Genomic DNA, 14,693 nt, shown 5'->3' with positions numbered 1-14,693 from the left:
TCCCCAACTACTCATTGATAAGCTGGCTTGATGGGTTAATCACGCCGCAACTTGGGCATCACGACAACCCTACAAATCAGATGAAGCGCCAAGGATTTGGGCAAATAGGGGGTTGTTCACAGGGCTCCTTTCCGGCAGCCAAGGAATACATATGTTGTTGGAAAAGGGTCCTGCAAATCAATTTACTCAACACACCCGGGCCTCTAACGTCAATGTCTCTGCCATCAGGATCCTCCTGGGGTGGAGTTAGAGCAATGCATTGAGGGAAACGAACTCCAGCATCAATATGTTGCTGACTCCACTGTCGATGATCAAGAATGGTCGGGTCTGTATTAAGCTGGAAAATGAAAATAGAGAAGATGAGACTTCAAACAGAAAATGGAGCCGAAACCCGGGATAAGTGGAGAAATCATTGTCTTACTTTTAGTCTTCTAGACTTTGGTGGCACGATTCCTTCTTCTGGGCCTGAATCATCATAACCCGAATCGTGTTTCAGTGGTCTAAAATAGTGAATAAAATCACAAATGGCTTACAATCCATTGTGTAGAATGTTTTAATATTGTTTATTGTTTTATACTAATACAAAGATTATCAAGCTTGACAAAGCAAATATACTTACTTAAGACGAACAGAGTCTTCTCCCACAGGCTCTCGCCTCCTGCTCCCTTCTTGCGCTCGATGACGGTTGAAGCCGGACGGTAGCCAGATGGTGCCATGTTGGCGCTTTCTGCTGACTTTCACCCCAATGATTACCACGGCTATCAAAATTGTGGCAAACACAACACTTACTGGCAAAAACCATGGGGCTTGATGAAATGGGATTGGAGGACTGGGGGAAGAGGGTAGATTTACACCTGATGTAAAAATACAATCAGAAAACAAAACAAAATTAGGGCAAAGATTGAAAGAAAATGGGATAATTAGGAAATTATGACAATTATAGACATCGAATATTTTTTGGCTTCAATTGTTTCGACCAATTATTGGGTAGCGTTGTTATGGATCCAATTGTTTCTAACACTTAAAAATGGCCTCGAATTCAAGACGTACCCTCTCATGGATCCAAGTAGAAGCATGAAGACTCTAAAAATGATCTTCAAGGATGTTTTTGGCTCCAAACTTACAAAAATATTATCTAATGTTTTCTTACCTGGAATATGACTGACTTCAAGAAAATTATATTGGTGTTCTGTCTCGTTCAGAGCTTCTAAGAAGTGTGCGGCATCTTCAGAGGTGTCAATACACGAAGGAAATGGGCAGTTGGAGCCAAATATCTCCACGTACAGGACACACCTGGGAACAGAAGGCGTTAGACACCATGACTTGGTTTTGCTCTGTGTCTTCTCGTTAGTTCCTGGTCATCCCACTTACCCAATAGTATTTTTTCCCCCGTGCTCGTAGGTTGTATCAGCAGCGATCTCATATTTCCACCTTTCCAAGCTCTCTGGAGACAAGTCTTGAGGATAATTTTCTTTACAAAGCCTGAACAACATGTCTCCATCGTTGTCTTTTGCCAAGCGTAATCTCGCGTGGAGGTGCATGGACAGAAAACGCAATAATTTAATGATATCATGTCGGTGGAGGAGAGAGGCGTTGTAACTCAGCACCAGGATCACTCTCCCTCTGGGGCTTTCATTTCCTGAGCAGTCGCCTCCATCCCAGCCACACTCCGCATTATCACATCCCTTCTCACAGTGACCATTGGCGAAATGATCTAGACAGTACTTATCATAGAGATGACTGTGGAAAGACGAAGACGAGGAATTAATGATGACATGGGCTGCACTGATGATGGTAAGTAGATATAGCCTAAATACTTTATATTCGCATTTTCCCTTAACTAAAACAAGCATATTGTAATACCAACAGCGAAGAGGCTCAGAATGAAAATTAAAATATTACAGTGCAGAGCTATGATCAAGAACTAACCACTCTCTATTGTTTCTCACAACAATTTATGAAATAAATGACTTACTTGCAGGTACCCGCAGTGTCACAGTCAAACCCATCATAAAGACAAGCCTTGTTATTACATTGTTTGTCGCAGATTCCATTTCGGAACGTTCTCCGACAATCCATATGCGAACATTTTTTCCAAGGTCCCTGTGGAGGTGAGTAAGTAGGCCCAACGTACTGTTGGCACCTTGGTCCAGTAAAACCATGGGTACAATTACAATATGGTGTACCATCCATTGCCAAGACACAAGTTCCTCCAAAATTACAAGTGTATGATGCACACATGTTGGTGTTGCAGGTGGGTCCTGAATAGCCCTGAGTACAGAGAAAAGAGAAGATGAGACAATGAAGATTTATAGGTTTCACAGGTGGCTCCCGAATAGCCCTGAGAATATATAAAGGAGAAAATGGGACAATGAAAATTTATAGGTACCGCAATGGGGTCAAACAGTGGGCCCTAAATGTCAATGTGACACTACATTCCAATTGAAGCCTCTAGAGTACGTTTGAATCAATTTTATATGTAGTCACTTCATTGTTTATTATTCCAGAACTTTGTGACTATTTTACATCTAGCTTTTCTTTGCAATCTGTCAAAATTTAAAGTTTTTGTCTAGGAGATATGGACTTCATAGAGGAAGAATGGAGAACTTTTCTATGAGAGGGGCTACCTTTCCAGCCTACTCAAACCTTCATGCCGTCCCTTTAACAGGAGTGCTGGTAGGTCCACGCGCGGCTCGGGTGCATTCCCGGGACACATGTGCGGCATGTACAGGACCCAGGAGGGGAAGAAAGCAGCAGCACATGTGGATGGCCGGGTGTAATGCCTTCCAGGAACCACAGACTCAGACTCGCTGTAACGGAAATACTAGAGGAAAGCTGCTCACAAAGCAGGACCCAGAGAACCCTGAAACCCTTGAACCCCTATACAGTTATTTGGAATTATACAGGCCTCTGGAGGTCGCTACCTGTGGAAGGCTGCAGTCCGATGAGAGTACTAGTCAGGCAGAGTCAAACCAGGAAATGCAGAACAGGGACAAAATCAGGCAGGCAAGGATGTAATCAGAAAACCAGGCAGAGGTTAAATCTGGATCGGATAGCGAGGTACAAAAACGGCAGGCAGAAGTCAAAACACAGGGATCACTATGCAAAACAGAATGAGAACCAAGAAGCAGGAATTCAGAACTATCTCTGGCAGTGGTCAGCAGACAGGAGGGGGAATTAGAAGGGTGTGGTGTCTTCCCATTGTCTGTAGTGGAATGGTGGTAACTTCAGCTGGAAGACACACGCCATCTACAGTCAGCCAGTGGTACTGCAGATCCCAGGGAAACCCAGCTTAGTGGATGAGTGGAGCCTGCGCCCACCAGAGCCACTGGAACTGACTCCTCTCCCATCACCAGCACTATCCACAGCGGGAACACAGCGCCACCTGGTGATCGAAGCAGAAGTCGCAGGAGTGGACTCTGGTGGGGTCATGACACCGGGGAAGTGCAGAGGAAAACACAACCTGGCCGGGGCAGTGAGTAGGTCGCCGTCTCTGCAGAGATGGTAGCGCTACACTTTCCCTATACATTCTCTGTCGTCCTCTACCCATATTTTAAGACAACCCCCACCTGACTTACACCAAAATCCATTGTCACCATTCACCTATTTCCGAGTGGTCACTATGATAGTTTCCGATAAGAATGAAGGAGTCCTAGTTGTTAATTTCTTCCAATAAATAGTTTTCAGATTAAAAATAAGGTGAAGTTATTTCCCCCTAACATGATTTTAGCTTTATAGAAGACTTAGGGTCTTTATAGTGACTAATCATCGAGCATTACCTTAGGACAAGTGCAGGCAAATCCAAGATGGCTGTTTATAGCCACCGCGCAGAGTCCGCCGTTCTCACATGGGTTATTGTCACAAACATTTATTAGATTTTCACACCTCTGACCTGAGAAGAAAACAAAGTGTGCGCAATCAGAGAAGAGAACATAGAAAAGGACGATTCAGAGAATTACAACCAACAGCACTGGTTATTTCATCCCCCTAATCGCTTTGAAACAGTGGTGAGGAGGTGGTCCGGTCTTGATGCCCCGGCGGAGAACTTGGTGCACCACTTTTTCTAATTATCCTCAGTACATGAACCGTCCACATACGAAAACAAGAAAAAAGTGATAAAATAAAGCCTGACATTACAGAGGCCTTACCCGTGTAATTTTGGTGGCATTGGCACTGGTAACCATTGGCCACCTCGGCACAGGTCAGTGTTCCACGCGGATCACATGGATTGAAGAGACACTCATTCACATCTCCTTCACACCGGTCTCCTACATATCCTTGAGGACATATACAAGTGAAACCCCCAACCTTATCCAGACAAGTGCCACCATGAAAGCACCTGGGCACGGCGGTGGCACACTCATCAATGTCGATTTCACACCGGGCTCCTGATAAAAGAGAAAGAATTTAGTCACACGACTCCGTACTGTTTTCTAACGCCTTTTTTTGTCACTATAGATCTATCTTGTCTGGTACCGCTATGGGGTCAGTGTGGTTGGCTTTTATTGAGCCGTATGGTTATCTGTGCAGTGGTGTAGCACTGGTTGCCAGCGTCTGGGGCAAAGCCAGGACCTTTTATTCACCAAGTACATGTATTGTACTGTTAGAAAATAATGATATAATCATAAAGTTTGTTTTTTAGCATTTTCCTGAATGTAAAAAAATAATGTTCTATATTGTAATATAAGGTACATATATTTTTTACTTTTTATTTTTTTTACTACATTTTTGTGTTATTTTTAACGTAACTATTTTACTACCCAAGCCCTAACCTTTGCTCTAGCCCTAACCCTAGATAGGGTTAGAAAATGGTTGTAAACAATTAAATTAATTTTCTTGTTAGTGTTTCTGTTTTTTTTTTTAAATGGGACACATTTTAAATTTGGGACGACTCTCTGACCAGGTTCCTTCTCTAAGGACATTACAAGTGAGAGGAGAGGCATAGAGCTCAGGAGAGCAGAGTCATCCCTGTTGCTGTCTATGTGCTCTGCAAAGGCAATGACACAATGTGACTGCAGGATAGTGAGGGACAGGGGGCTTCTATGGTGTTCCTGATACTAGAGGACCCTAGACTTTCCCTAAGCTCAGGGACACCCCTAATGGAAGAGATTCCTGAGACCCGTGACTGGCTATTCTCCTGATCAGAACTAATCTTTTACCCCGGCGCAGAGAAGGATTGTGATGGCAACACAGATTAAGACAGAAAGGGAAAAAACAAAACTCACACACATTCACAGGAAGAAACAGTAAGAAACTAAGGAGAAAAGCAAGAGAAGTAAGGCAGCAACAAAGAGGCACCACAACTGCTCCAAGTAATAAAGTACTACAACCATCCGTAAGTCTGGAACACAACGCCTCTCCAGACCAGTATGGACAAGCTATAGCTGGCATTAATGCAAGATTCCAGCCAGCATATATAGAAGAGAAGCTCATTCTATACCCAACCCCATATATCCACATATGCTCTCTCCTTGGGTTTGCAGGTCACATTTGAGGTCCCCATTATTTGGTAGGTTGACCACTATTTCTAGAATTGTCCCCTTTCCCCACCTACAGTGGTTGGAAGGGGGCAATGCCATTACTAACTTAATTTCCACTAATATATGGGAATAACTTTCTGCCTTTATTTACTGCTTGCGGATTTTGCTGATCCTGCCGCTCGTGCACTTACCTTGTGTCCCCGCAGGACATGCGCAGTGATAGCCGCCGCCCTGGGGCACACACACCCCATTGTTTTGGCACGGTTGTGGGTAGCATGGGTCTCGTTCTGTGCATGTTTTTCCTAAATAACCAGGGGGGCACTAAAAAGTAAAAAATGTATCGGAATAAAAACTCAGCAAATATAGATATGAATGCAGTCATACATTACAGGGAAGATTATTCTTGTACCTGGCAGGAAGGGGACCCTGAGCTTTCCCAGCAGTGACCACCATTTTTACAAGGGTTTGGACGGCAAATATCAATCTTATCTTGGCAATGAGAACCGGAAAAACCAGGAAAACAGTGACACTCCTGCGATGTCCCCGAATCCACACACTGCCCATTTCCACTACAGGTGGGGTTTATTCCTGTGAATGTGGAAATTAGAGAAACAAAATATATATGTGTGTTACTACATTTGTATTTTCTTAGTGGTCTTGAGGAATTGTTGAGATGTAGACACGTGTAATCTATGTATAGCTGCAGAGACATCAATATAGATAACAGAAAGTGAGGGTGGGTCTTTATCCCTCTACAGGAAGTTGGGGTGGGTCTTTATCCCTCTACAGGAAGTTGGGGTGGGTCTTTATCCCTCTACAGGAAGTTGGGGTGGGTCTTTATCCCTCTACAGGAAGTTGGGGTGGGTCTTTATCCCTTTACAGGAAGTGGGGGTGGGTCTTTGTACCTCTACAGGAAGTGGGGGTGGGTCTTTGTACCTCTACAGGAAGTGGGGGTGGGTCTTTGTACCTCTACAGGAAGTGGGGAAGGTCTTTATCTCTCTACAGGAAGTTGGGAGGGTCTTTATCTCTCTACAGGAGGTTGGGAGGGCCTTTGTCCCTCTACAGGAAGTGGGGAGGGTCTTTGTACCTCTACAGGAAGTGAGGGTGGGTCTGTGTACCTGTACAAGAAGTGGGGGTGGGTCTTTATCTCTCTACAGGAAGTGAGGGCGGGTCATTGTCTCTTTATATGAAGTGGCGGTGGGTCTCTCTCTCTCTCTAAAGGAAGTTAAGGTGTATCTTTATCTCTCTACAGGAAGTGAGCGTGGGTCTCTCTCACTCTAAAGGAAGTGAGGGCGGGTCTTTATCTCTCTACAGGAAGTGGCAGCGGGTCTTTATCTCTGTACATGAAGTGGCGCCGGGTCTCTCTACAGGAAGTGGCGGTGCATCTTTCTGTCTGTACAGGAAGTGGCAGCAGGTCTTTATTTCTCTACAGGAAGTGGCGGCGGGTCATTATCTCTTTATATGAAGTGGCGGAGGGTCGTTATCTCTACAATAATGTTATGAAATTACAAAAGTGCAAAAAAAGAAGACAGAAAATTTATGGAGAACATTGGTAATGGGGTAACAAACAGATTTGTTTATGGAAGGACCTGGTCAAAGGCTTCTTTACAGAGAGCACTCAAGCAATGGAGATATCAACCTTGAGGACTGTTCTGAACAATTCTTTAAGAGATGCTTGGATTTCTTAGATACCATTTCTCAGATGATGTTCTACTACAGTGGTTCGATAATTGAATGTTAAATTATAGCTTATGTCGGTCACCTCTGATCGCTGTTGTGGTGCAGGTCAGAAGAGCCGTCTCGCAGTGACTTCCTTCCCACCCGCGAGCACACAGGCAGCGGTAGTTGGACCCTTTCTGAGAGCAGGTGCCTCCATTCTGACAAGGTTTCCGAGCACAGAAATCTACGGTGTCCTGGTTGCATAACAGAAAAGTAAACGGTGTCAACGCTTCAATTATTTGGGACTAGAACCGTAGATAGGACTTTTCTTTCCGTGAAGTTCAGCTTTGGGATTTATAAGTTATAGGCACTTATAAACTTTGTGAAGAACATTTTATGAATAGAGGAAAAAATGAAGGTATAAGGACAAAATTAGTAGCAAATATGGCTTGTAATGACCTGTGCCATCACCATGAGATGTAATGGACCTTCTAGAAGAATGACGTTTCGGTCAGAATATGGAGACACCAAACAAAGGCACATTGATGGGTTCCATGTAGGACTTTGCCATGTGTAAGAAGCACAAAAAATTTGGCTACTGGACCAGAGCTGATTTCTATTACAATGAACCTCACAATTATTGACTTATTATTACATTTTTATTATGGCCTAATATTGTTTTTCCTGACCTCGCAATTGTCCCCCGTGTACATCTCAGGACAGGAGCAGATGTAGCCTCCAGGAACATCATGACAGGTGCCCCCATTCTTGCATGGTTCTGGTTTGCAAAATGTCACTTGATCTTGGCACTGGCTACCGGTGAATTTCTCCGGGCATAGACAGGTGAAGGAGGCGATGCCGTCCACACAGGAGCCACCATTAAGGCAGGAGCTAAATAACAATGAACAAGATGTAGAAAGGAAAACCAGGGAGGGACGCAGATGATGTCTGAGCATCACAATAACATGTGGCTATGGCCATCACTGATATTCATGGATTGAAGACTTTTATCCCTTAAGATCTAGAGAAAACTGGAAGATTACAGTGGTCAATCCACTGCTGGACTTCCACACCACGGGCACGGTGTAGGAAAGGATCTAAGCTTACATGGTCTACAATACAACTAGAAAAGGTGGCAAGTTTCAGGTCAAAGCCTGAGACAATACAACCTATGTCCTAGAGATGAGGAAATAAATCCATAACAAATCAAATTAATTCCGTATTATTTCTATTCTGACAATTTTGGCATTTAATTCACACAAATAAAGAAAAATGGTGGCCCCTTCACCTGTCTTTATGCTCCCCAGTCCTCCGTGCCGGTCTTCAGTTCTTCTGACGTCCAAGACCAATGCCCGCCAAGTGACCAAATGAGATCTTTCACCAACCTTAGAAGGACTGAGGAACGGCATGGAGGAGCGGGCAGCTTTTGGATCTGGAGATCCCTCAGAGCCTAATACTTTTGATCCTCTTGATGGATCTCTTACCTATTGGTGCAGTCCTGAGAGTTGACCTCACAGTTTATTCCCTCATAGCCTCGAGCACAATCACATTTGTAAGAGTTGGTTTGTTTTCTGCAGGTCCCTCCATTTTGGCATGGTAAACTTTTACAATAGTCCACAAGCTCCTCACACAACGTCCCCATGTATCCAGGTGGACAACCGCAGAGGAACGAATCAATCAGACTGGTGCATGTTCCTCCATTATGGCAACTGTCTATTGGGAAGAAAGGATAATGTACAAAACAGTCAGTAAAAAGTTACATCAAGACACGATTAGACAGATGTCATAAGTCGTGTAGACGGCAAACTAAGGACGAGGTGGAGCAATGTCTACATCACCTTCTGCACAATGGTCAAGTTTTGTCTCACATTGGAGGCCGGTGAAGCCCAAAGAACAGACACAACTGTAATTTCCGGGACTATTAACACAATTTCCTGAATTCTTACAGGGATCATCGGCACATTCATCGACATCAACTTCACAAGAGGATCCTGCGAGAAGAAGATGGAAACTCAACCACTGCTCTAAAATAAGAATAATCTGTGCAAAAAAAAATAATCACCAAAACATCCCAAATATACTGAAATAATAGTGAGCGATGTCCACAAAAACGACAAAAGGGCAACATAAGTATGTCTAATTCAAAGAACACTCTTACTATAGACACTGAACAAGCCGGAAGCTCGTATTTAAGAAAGTTGGATCATTGACGAGAGGTGACCATGTTTGGATTATCATTGCCTGTAGGCTCCAGCAGATTAAAGATATCCTCACACATGGGGCTAAAGTTGATGAAAATGGACAATGTCAACCAAAATGAAGTTTCATCAGGAGGAATTTACCAATTACTGATCAATAACTCCTAGTCATTATCTGAAGAGTAGCCGGCTATGTAGAGTTAAGCAAAAAGATTCTCTCTAGTGTGGTCCAAAAGTCCGGTCTAGTTCTCTATACCAGCCAGACTGGGGTAGTCTTCACTTCTGTGTCCAACATCCTCGGCCAAGTATCCAGGGCCCCGCTAGTGTATATTAGACCCCCAAGATATCATGTTGTGCGTCACCCAACATGGAGGGCTGGGATGAACGCTGGACCACTACAACTCTATGGCCATGCTTCCATTTTTTCCATCACCGGTGCAAAATAGTTATTGCAGCCAATATGGAGTAAACTGTGTTGTATTCTTCATCTAATGGTCGTTCAACCATCACCTGACCAATGTGATAAAAGGATAAAAACAAGTATATTAAAACATAAAAATGCTCCATAACTCACCGCTCCAACCTTTAGGGCAGAGACAGGAGTGGGCTGTAAGGTTGGGATGTTCGTAGCAGATTCCTCCATGATGACAGCTGTCTGAATGGCAAAGTGATACGGTGGTCTCACAGAAGATGCCTACGAGGGGACGAACATCTCAGCTACGTATATGGCATAAAACAGAGTTTTAACCTATTTATTACAGATATCTACATTACCATCCAGGTAATGAACCAATTAACATCCCTGGTTTATATCATACATAGACGTGTGGTATTATTTGGCTAGGATGTCCTGTAAGGTTTTATCTTTGGCTATGTATAGTATAGTTTTCTAAGTGTCTCCCTTCGATTAGGACAGGCCGGGCCCCTGAGTCTGGGAAAAAAGTTATGCAAATTATCATTCCTCGAGAAGAAAGAAAAGAATTATTCCTCTAGCGCCACCTATTGGAGGTATCTACCCCATAAGTCAATGTCGGACTCTTTAGAGTAGTGTCATATACCGTAGTATAGTGTTTACAGTTGATAGCTGAATGGACTTAACTCATAGAAAGTCCACCAGAAGTCATCACATTTTATCACTGCTATGTTATGATTTTTTTTTTTATTTATGAAGAATCTGTCTTTTATCGTAAATATATTTTTTCCTAGTGTAAATGCCGCTCTTCTCCTGAATCCGGCGATGTTTTTATTTTGTTCCTGCGCCTCTCTGTTCCTGAGATATGGCCTCTTCTTCCCTGTATATAAATCTAGTCTTATTAGCCAAATGGGTGTAGTCCTCAACTCTTCTCAGTGGGTGTCTTCATGAGGACCACGCCCACTTGGTAACAAGACTACATTTATAAACAAGGAAAAGGAGGCCATATCTCAGGAATGGAGAGGCGCAAGAACAAAAGAAAAACATCGGCGGATTCAGGAGAACAGCGGCATTTGCACCATGGAATAAAATACATAGTTTGGGCAATTGACAGATTCTCTTTAAAGGATATTCCAACCAAAGGTAGACCATATTTTTTACACTGGTTGGGGAACAATCCCAAAAGCAGAACTTTAAAATGCACCATGGAAATGAAGCAGAGGAAGTGCATGTGCTCCACTATACCGTATACCATTCATTGTTTACAGGAATGCCAGAGATAGCCTAGTGCCGTACTCAACTTTCTCCGTCCGTCCCATGGAGAATGAATGGTGCGTCGGTGCTCATCACCCGTCAGCATTCTGTTCAGATGAAGCATTGCAAAGCCCTTTTCTTGAGATCAGTTGGACCTCCACCAATCTTCAGGTTTTAAGCTTTCGTTTTAATAAGCGTTATATTTTAATAATGGGAATAACCCTTTAAGACTAAAGTCCGTGTTATGAAAATATGGTATCCTCTAATTTTACTATTAAAGATTTGTCCTTTTTTACCTTTCATCTTAGCTCAACATGTCCTGAAATGAGCGGCAAGAGATTAATAACTTGGAATAATGAAATGTGATTTTGTGATACTCTGTGGGGAGATGTTTATTCTATATATATGTGGCAATCTAGTGGTTGTGATTGTAGACAGTTTTTAATTGGGACAGTATGGCTCTGTATAATGTTCTTATATGAAGTTGTGGTTTGCCGTACACCCACCCTACATATATGGACCATATTTATGGGTGTGAATAATATCTACACATTCCACGTCTCTGTATACGGCTCAGTACCTGTGTATCCCGCAGGACAGCTGCAGTTATACCCATCCTGGTGCGGATGACAGGTTCCTCCATTCTCACACTGATTGGTCGTACAATTATCGATGGGAGAATCGCAGGAGGGTCCGGTCCATCCATCATCACAGTCACACCGAGAACTGCCGAGGAGAAGGAAAGACTTAAGTCATCACAGATGGAAGGAATTATGACTTGTTCTTTATTTAACCCTTTATTTTTCAGAATTTTAATATTGACGATAGGTGATCGATAACAGATCCAGATCAGGTTGAGCTGATTGAAGCCCTGAGGATGTGTAACAGCGCCATTCAATGTGTAGTGGCCATGTGTGGTACTGCAAGCTCCTTCCTACTGGCTTTTATCAGACCATCAAAATCACCCCTTTTTTTTAATTGCTAAAAACGTACTGTATAACCCGTGCTAAAAACTCGATATCGTAGAAATAAATGCACCTATTGTCCTGACAGCTGCCATGAACGCAAGTGACATTACTACAGCTTATATTCTGCAGTGCACAGACAGGAAGGACCGTCCCCGGTGGGCAGTCGCACAGGAAGCTGCCATCTACATTTCTGCAAGTCCCTTCATTTTGGCAAGGATTGTTTATACATCCATCAATCTCGACATCACATAGAGATCCTGTGAAGTAGAACAGAGAGCAAATTCTAGTTACAACTATGTGTTGTGCAGCTTAAAGTGAATTTGCCACTGGGTGAAAAGTGTCCAGTTTTTGCTTTTGTTTTATTCCCAATGCTTCTCTGTGTATTCTGTTTTTTTCCTTTTTTAAATTTGCCATACGGTTCCAGAGATACAGGCCTTTGTACTGAGTGCTAATTTTTAATAAGGGGGCGTGGCTCACAGGATCCTCGGGGGCGTATCTTTAGGCTTGCAAAAGACCATAAAAATTAACACCACATAAAAAAGATGATATCTCTGGAATTGTATGGCGGAATTAAAAAAGAAACAAGTACAATACTCAGGGAAGCATCAGGAATAAAATAGGAACAAAAACTGTCCACTTTTGGTCTGGTGACATGTCCTCTTTAAAAGGAATCTCCATCTCTTATATCATATTCAGATCCACAGTTGCAGTTAATTTTGAAATAAACTGTATCTTCATGGCCGTCCGAGCTCTATTTTTCAAATGCAGAGCTCCAAATCCACTGCACAGACAATAGATAAGATGCTGACTGTCTATTGTCACCATTAGAGGGAGCTCCTGCATACTTGCTGATCACTGACCTCATTGCATAAACTATATACAGTGAGCTCCCCCTAGTGGTGGTAGTAAGAACACAGCACTTTAGCCTCTAAATATACAGTATATGTAGGGGATTTGGAGCAGTGTATCAGAAAATCTAAGCGATCATTATATATACACAGGAGTTTGAATCTATTTTTAATTTTAATAAAAACATTATGGTGGTTGGTCCATTAAAAATGTATAGCGTTCCCTAATAATTTTTATATGTGGTTTTCAGTATGTTATACGTCACCTGAGAAACCCAGATGGCATTGACATTGGAAATCATTCACCAGGTCGACGCAGCGTCCCTGTACACATGGGTTACTGGCACATTCATTAATGTTTGCATCGCAGGTGGGACCTGCAACAAAAAGATCAGCGGGTAAACAGCATATAATACAAGTACACCACTGAAAAAATGTAAAGGGGTCGTCTAGAATTAGAAAGACATGGCTGCTTTCTTCTCAGAATCAGTGGCACACCTGTCCACAGGTATTGCAAATCAATTCCACTGAAGTGCACAGGTGTGACAGACGTGGACCTTCTTCTCAAGGCCCCGTGAATGAAGAGATGATCATTAATTTGACTATAAACTACAATAGCAAAAGTATTGGAGTATGTAGTACAAGTGATAACACAATTGCAGGTTCAAGTTCTATGCAAAAAATGCAAAAGAATAAAAATAAAATGTAAGAAAAAAAAATATAAAATAAAAATAAGAAAGTAACAAGAAATAAAAAAAAAAAAAAATTAAAGTAAAAAAATAAAAATGTAAAAACATAAAAAATGAATAATAAAATTTATAAGATAATAATAATAATAATAATAATAATAATAATCATATATATGTATACATACACATGTATGAGGTTTGAATAAAGTTTTAAATAATACCAATACAAAAACAAATTAAAAATGGAACACAATAAATATTGAAGTGTCACCATAAAAAAGTCTGCTCTATTAAAATGAAAATGTGAAATTATTTAACCTTTTACTCTAAATAAACCCTAAAAAGCCTAAAATAAAAAATAAATGTTAAAACTGCTGTTTCCCTCTCCCCAAACTGCAATTAAAAGCGATCAAAACATCATATATACTCCACAATAGTACCAATAAAAAATATAGCTCATCCCACAAAAAAACAAGCCCTCATAAATGAATGATGTAATGCAAAACTTCAACTTGCCCGTAAAAAAAACAAAAACAAATCGTCATACACCTATGGTGATGGAAAAACAAAAAAGTTATGAATTTTGGAAGAAGGGGAGGAAAAGAAACACAAACAAAATCTGACTGTGGCGGGAAGGGGGTAAAAACATGAGGTGATAAAAAGAAATATTACAGGCAGCGAGATGAGAGGAGTGTTACCTGTCATCCCCGCCTCACATAGACAGGTGTAACCATGCTGCTGGTCCAGGCACGTGGCACCGTTCTGGCACGGCTCGCTCAGGCACTCATCTATATCCTGATCACACGTCAGGCCGGTGTATCCTTCCAGACATTCACAGGTGAAGAATCCCAGGTGGTCCACACAATGGCCGAAACGGCACGGAGAGCTGGAGCATTCCTTCACATCCAATTCACAATGTCTACCCTCGAAACCTGAGGAAAGGAAAATGACAAGATGATGGGACGGAAGAAGGAAATCAAGGACAAGAAGAGAACAGAAAAATAAAAGAAAAATACATGAGAAAATATCTGGTGACAATGACTCCTGTCATGGTGGGAACCATGTGAACATTTAGATATTGAAGTTGATGTGTTAGAAGAGGGAAACTGGGCAAGTGAAAGGCTCGGAGCCAGGGACCACTAATGACAGCAGGCCACGGCTCCACTATGGGGCACATGAGCTGGG

General features: G+C 42.2%; 1 protein-coding gene across 1 annotated transcript in view; it reads right to left on the bottom strand.

The window, feature by feature from the left end:
- The window catches only part of LOC142250919 (uncharacterized), a 59,417-nt gene that overhangs the window by 3,804 nt on the left and 40,920 nt on the right, over positions 1-14,693 (bottom strand). Inside the window, exons 10-28 of the mRNA XM_075323249.1 lie at positions 14,207-14,440; positions 13,086-13,196; positions 12,042-12,228; positions 11,584-11,729; positions 9,912-10,031; positions 8,978-9,130; positions 8,624-8,852; positions 7,829-8,030; positions 7,243-7,393; positions 5,890-6,068; positions 5,672-5,801; positions 4,149-4,388; positions 3,780-3,892; positions 1,976-2,271; positions 1,372-1,740; positions 1,151-1,293; positions 620-854; positions 422-500; positions 196-337 (exon numbers count right to left, since the gene is read on the bottom strand). Coding sequence (XP_075179364.1) covers positions 196-337; positions 422-500; positions 620-854; positions 1,151-1,293; positions 1,372-1,740; positions 1,976-2,271; positions 3,780-3,892; positions 4,149-4,388; positions 5,672-5,801; positions 5,890-6,068; positions 7,243-7,393; positions 7,829-8,030; positions 8,624-8,852; positions 8,978-9,130; positions 9,912-10,031; positions 11,584-11,729; positions 12,042-12,228; positions 13,086-13,196; positions 14,207-14,440 — 3,459 coding nt within the window. The remainder of the gene's footprint in view (positions 1-195; positions 338-421; positions 501-619; positions 855-1,150; positions 1,294-1,371; positions 1,741-1,975; positions 2,272-3,779; positions 3,893-4,148; positions 4,389-5,671; positions 5,802-5,889; positions 6,069-7,242; positions 7,394-7,828; positions 8,031-8,623; positions 8,853-8,977; positions 9,131-9,911; positions 10,032-11,583; positions 11,730-12,041; positions 12,229-13,085; positions 13,197-14,206; positions 14,441-14,693) is intronic.

This window comes from Anomaloglossus baeobatrachus, chromosome 9 (genome assembly GCF_048569485.1).
Source record: "Anomaloglossus baeobatrachus isolate aAnoBae1 chromosome 9, aAnoBae1.hap1, whole genome shotgun sequence".
Classification (NCBI taxonomy): Eukaryota; Metazoa; Chordata; class Amphibia; order Anura; family Aromobatidae; genus Anomaloglossus; species Anomaloglossus baeobatrachus.
Note: the sequence above shows the minus strand (reverse complement) of the source record. Positions and strands in the feature narration are given on the sequence as shown.